Source organism: Coregonus lavaretus (assembly GCF_964263955.1).
Source record: "Coregonus lavaretus genome assembly, contig: HAP1_SCAFFOLD_1115, whole genome shotgun sequence".
In the NCBI taxonomy this organism is placed as follows: Eukaryota; Metazoa; Chordata; class Actinopteri; order Salmoniformes; family Salmonidae; genus Coregonus; species Coregonus lavaretus.
The window spans coordinates 45,379-50,935 of NW_028166617.1; the positions used below are offsets into that span (position 1 = coordinate 45,379).

At 41.7% G+C, this 5,557-nt stretch overlaps 1 protein-coding gene across 2 annotated transcripts; it reads left to right on the forward strand.

Annotated features, from left to right (window-relative positions):
• The first annotated feature begins 1,714 nt into the window (after window positions 1–1,714).
• LOC311114503 (cysteine-rich protein 1-like) lies at window positions 1,715–5,218 on the forward strand. Of its 2 annotated transcripts, none has more exons than XM_084189746.1 (4): window positions 1,715–1,933; window positions 3,331–3,425; window positions 3,905–3,959; window positions 4,142–5,218. In XM_084189746.1, the coding sequence occupies exons 1-4, from the start codon at window positions 1,891–1,893 to the stop codon at window positions 4,201–4,203; spliced, it is 255 nt and encodes an 84-aa protein (XP_084045872.1). In that variant the 5' UTR covers window positions 1,715–1,890; the 3' UTR covers window positions 4,204–5,218. The 2 variants fall into 2 exon arrangements, with proteins under 2 accessions (XP_084045872.1, XP_084045871.1); XM_084189745.1 differs by having other exon boundaries at window positions 1,764–1,933; window positions 4,139–4,447.
• Window positions 5,219–5,557: the final 339 nt, after the last annotated feature.

Genomic DNA, 5,557 nt, shown 5'->3' on the forward strand with positions numbered 1-5,557 from the left:
CCCAAGGCATAAGACTGCTGAACAATTAATCAAATGGCCACCCAGACTATTTACATTGACACCTCCCCCCTTTGTTTTTACACTGCTGCTACTCGCTGTTTATTATCTATGCATAGATACTTTACCCCTACCTAAATGTACAAATTACCTCAACTAACCTGTACCCCCACACATTGATTCAGTACCGGTACCCCTTGTATATAGCCTCGTTATTATTTTATTGTGTTAATTTTTATTTATTTTTTTACTTTAGTGTATTTAGTAAATCTTTTCTTAACTCTATTTCTTGAACTGCATTGTTGGTTAAGGGCTTGTAAGTAAGCATTTCACGGTAAGGTCTACACCTGTTGTATTCGGCACATGACAAATACAATTTGATTTGATTTGATTTGGAGACTAGTCAGGATCAATGGAAAGATGAACAGAGCAATTTACAGAGAAATCATTGATGAAAACCTGCTCCAGAGCGCTCAGGACCTCAGACTGGGGCTAAGGTTCACCTTCCAACAGGACAACGACCCTAAGCACACAGCCAAGACAACGCAGGAGTGGCTTCGGGACAAGTCTCTGAATGTCCTTGAGTGGCCCAGCCAGAAACCGGACTTGAACCCGATCTAACATCTCTGGAGAGACCTGAAAATAGCTGTGCAGCGACACACCCTATCCAACCTGACAGAGCTTGAGAGGATCTGCAGAGAAGAATGGGAGAAACTCCTCAAATACAGGTGTGCCAAGCTTGTAGCGTCATACCCAAGAAGACTCGAGGCTGTAATCGCTGCCAAAGGTGCTTCAACAAAGTACTGAGTAAAGGGTCTGAATACTTATGTAAATGTAATATTTCCATTTGTTATTTTTAATACATTTATAAAAAAGTCTAAAAACCTGTTCTCATTTTGTCATTATGGGGTATTGTGTGTAGATTGATGAGGAAAAAAAACAATTTAATCAATTTTAGAATTAGACAAAGTGTGGAAAAAGTCAAGGGGTCTGAATACTTTACAAATGCACTCAATTAGGTTTTGTTCAAAATAATTTATAGGGCAGCCAATAATTGTGACACGCATGTTTTTGAATAACATAATGATATCTTGATGACGATTATTTTTCTATTTCAACAATTTTTACTCAATTAAAGGGTAGTTTCATATGATCTTTTGAGTAAGATCAAGCCAATAGACCACAATGACATGTTTTCACAGCCTTTTTTGTTCATATCTTTCTAGTTCTATACATCATATCTTTCTAATTCTATGTATCATATCTTTCTAGTTCTATGTATCATATCTTTCTAGTTCTATGTATCATATCTTTCTGGTTCTATGTATCATATCTTTCTGGTTCTATGTATCATATCTTTCTGGTTCTATGTATCATATCTTTCTAGTTATATGTATCATATCTTTCTAGTTCTATGTATCGTATCTTTCTAGTTCTATGTATCATATCTTTCTAGTTCTATGTCTCATATCTTTCTAGTTATATGTATCATATCTTTCTAGTTATATGTATCATATCATTTCATAACATAACTTTGTCCTATTTCTATGTATATTTTGTATTACCATTGACACCAATGTGTTGATATAGCATTTTCTTTTGAAATGATTTTTCTTTGTCTCGCTGTGACAAGGTACTCGCCACATCCTGGTTCTGTCATCAGAACACGTCACATTCAGAGAGTTGAACCTATTTCCTGTACATCTCTCTGACACACACACACGTTTTCTCTACACACTCTCTCACACACACATTCCTCTCTCACACACACATTCTCTCTCTCTACAGACACTTTCTCTCTCTCTACACACACACTTTCTCCATCTCACACTCACACTCTCTACGTCCACACTTGCTGTCTGCTAAATAACAGTGTCAGGAATACCATCTATCATGGTGGGCTACTGTCCCATCTGTGGGAAACCCGTCTACTTTGGTGAGTGCAATGTGTGGGTGTGTGTGTGTGTGTGTGTGTGTGTGTGTTTGCAGTGTCATACAGTGGGTCAGAGATGCCATAGAATTATGGAATAGTTACAGGTTTCTGAGAGGCATCGCTCACAAATCTTTTCTAGCTTCAATCGTTATATCTTTCCTATTGTGTGCGTGTGTCTGTGTGTCTGTGTGTCTGTGTGCGTGTGTGTGTGTGTGTGTCTCCATGCTCTGAACAGTCTGTCATGACTCACACACAGACAACAGGAAGTGGCTTCTGTGAGGGAGCAGACTGTTCTCTAACACACCGGCTATGCTCCAACACTCTAACCTGGTGTCCTTTCCTTTCTAACCGGCCTTCTTTTCATCCCGGGATAAGTTCCAACACCCTAAACTGGTCTCTTTTCCTTGACTGGCTGGGTTCCAATAGTCTAACTTGGCTTCCTTTCCTTCAGAGGCTGGGTTCCAATAGTCTAACCTGGCTTCCTTTCCTGCAGAGGCTGGGTTCCAATAGTCTAACCTGGCTTCCTTTCCTACAGAGGCTGGGTTCCAATAGTATAACCTGGCTTCCTTTCCTGCAGAGGCTGGGTTCCAATAGTCTAACCTGGCTTCCTTTCCTGCAGAGGCTGGGTTCCAATAGTCTAACCTGGCTTCATTTCCTTCAGTGGCTGGGTTCCAATAGTCTAACCTGGCTTCCATTCACCTGGCCTCCTTTCCTTTCCTGTGTCTTAAGTCCTCAGTTGATATGAGGCAGCAGACTGTTGTCTCACATTCCGGCTTTGTTCAAATACTAACTTGGCTTCCTTTCCTTTAGGGACTTGCATTATTTGCATGTGTCCGGTACAGGAACTAGGGTTGCAAATATAAACCATGAACTTAGTAAATAGCATTGGTGTTTAATATGAGGGTTTCAGCATGAAATATACTTTATATATATTTATTTGACTGTCAATATGTCTTTGTTGTAAATGTGTTGGCGTTGTCAGAGTTGCAGAATTAATTTAAAATAATACCATTGTTGATTAGATGCTTTTTTCATTAATTAGGCTATTTTCTTTTGAAAACGCATGGACCATATGGACACAGACACACTATATAGGAATACTTTTAAAAAAAGTTACTCAAGTATAAATTTCCAAAGTTACCATAGAACATTCCAGTAACTTTGGTATATTACCGGTAGCTTAGCAACTCTAACAGGAACCTAACAGGTAACTCTCCAGTCACAGTGCAGATCTCTCTCTGAATGGCAGACACCATTTGACCTCTAACCCCTGCTATCCTCTAACCCCATTGGTTCATGACAGACATTTGACCTCTAACCCTTGGTTTCCTTGAACCCCATTGGTCCATGACAGACATTTGACCTCTAACCCTTGGTATCCTTGAACCCCATTGGTCCAGGTGAGAAGAAGAGGTCGTTGGGGCGTGACTACCACCCTCTGTGTCTGAAGTGTCAACAGTGTCAGAGACAGTTGACCCCAGGACAACATGCAGAGGTACGGAGAGAGAGAGAGAGGGAGAGAGAGAGGGGTGAGGGAGGGGAGGAGAGGGGGAAAGGTAGTATCAACAGTGTCATAGACAGCTGACCCCAGGACAACATGCTGAGGTACAAAGACAGGGGGAGGGAGGGAGGGAGGGAGGGAGGGAGGGAGGGAGAGAGGGAGGGAGGTAGGGAGGGAGGGAGATAGTATCAACAGGGAGGGAGGGAGAGAGGGAGGGAGGTATAACGTGGAGGGGGAGATGTAGGAGGGAGAGGAGGAAGGGAAGGGGGAGAGAGAGTAAGTCAGGGAGAGAAGGGGGAGGGGAGAGAGATGGAGGGGGGAATCTCTATCTATCTATCTATCTATCTATCTATCTATCTATCTATCTATCTATCTATCTATCTATCTATCTATCTATCTATCTATCTATCTATCTATCTGTGTATATTTATGTATCTAATGAACTAAGATGTTTTCTGTGCATTGTGTTTCAGCATGATGAGAAGCCCTACTGCACTAACTGTTACATGAAGACGTTCGGTCCCAGAGGTAGCTACTCCCTGGTGATGAACTGTACCAAATGGCAGCCTATTCCCATAAATATGGTGTATACAGTAAGTCTCTCATGTATCTCTCTCTCTATCTCTCTCTCTCTCTCTCTCTCTCTCTCTCTCTCTCTCTCTCTCTCTCTCTCTCTCTCTCTCTCTCTCTCTCTCTCTCTCTCTCAGCAGGTAAGGGGAGAATGATGTCATACGGTCACAGCTCAGCCTCATCTTCCTCTTCCTCCTCCTAGGAACCAGTCTAACCAAAAAAACAACCAAAATACAACCTAATGAAAACTAACAGCCTATCAACAAGGATCTATGTTCAACCAACCTGACATTCAGCCAACAAGCCAATGACTAAACAACTAGGCCCAACATTCAACCAACCAACCAATGTTCGACCAACCAAGAAATAACCAATAGACAACCAACCTGACATTTAATGAACTACTATCCAACCAACCTGACATTTAATCAACTATTATCCAACCAACAGACATCAGTCTCACTCTGAAAGTCCCCCTCTTTCAGTCAATCATAAAACAACTACCTGGACCACAACTTTGTGCTCAATGGAGACAACAGTTGTTCTTCAATTAAACAAAAGCTACTACAGCCGTCTTGTTGCAGTGTGTGAGTTAAACACAGGGTCCCTTTAGGCCTCAACACATCCTTATACTACACATGTACTGGAGTGGACACTCCCTAGCAAGATCATGTCTAGAATACCACCGGAGTTCTGAACACACACACACACTTATAGAATTGGAGTGTAGCTATGCACCTCTCCCTTTCTCTGTCATCAACCAAAGCCAGAGAAGGAGTGTGTGTATGTGTATGTGTGTGTGTGTGTGTGTGTGTGTGTGTGTGTGTGTGTGTGTGTGTGTGAGAGAGAGAGAGAGAGAGAGAGCGAGAGAGAGAGAGAGAGAGAGAGAATGAAAAACCACAGTGTGCCATCACAGCTGCAAGATTTGTGACCTGTTGCCACAAGAAAAGGTCAACCAGTGAAGAACAAATACCATTGTAAATACAACCCATATTATGTTTATTTATTTTCCCATTTGTACTTTAACTATTTGCACATTGTTACAACACTGTATATATACATAATATGACATTTGAAATGCCTTTATTCTTTTGGAACTTCTGAGTGTAATGTTTACTGTTAATATTTATTGTTTATTTCACTTTTGTTTACTATCTACTTCACTTGCTTTGGCAATGTTAACATATGTTTTCCATGCCAATAAAGCCCTTAAATTGAAATTGAAATTAGAGAGAGAGAGAGAGAGAGAGAGAGAGAGAGTGAGGAGTTGAGAGAGAGAGGAGCACTGAGAGAGGGAGGAGAGAGAGGAGTGGGTTGGGAGGGCAGAGGAGAGAGAGAGAGAGAGAGAGAGAGAGAGAGAGAGAGAGAGAGAGAGAGAGAGAGAGCACAGTCTGCTGGAATGGGCATTTGCGTGAGACAGAGCTGGTACACATGCACACAAACACACACACACTTCCCCCTGTGCCTCTGTTAGTAGTGGAACACACTTCCCCCTGTTCCTCTGTTAGTAGTGGAACACACTTCCCCCTGTTCCTCTGTTAGTAGTGGAACACTTC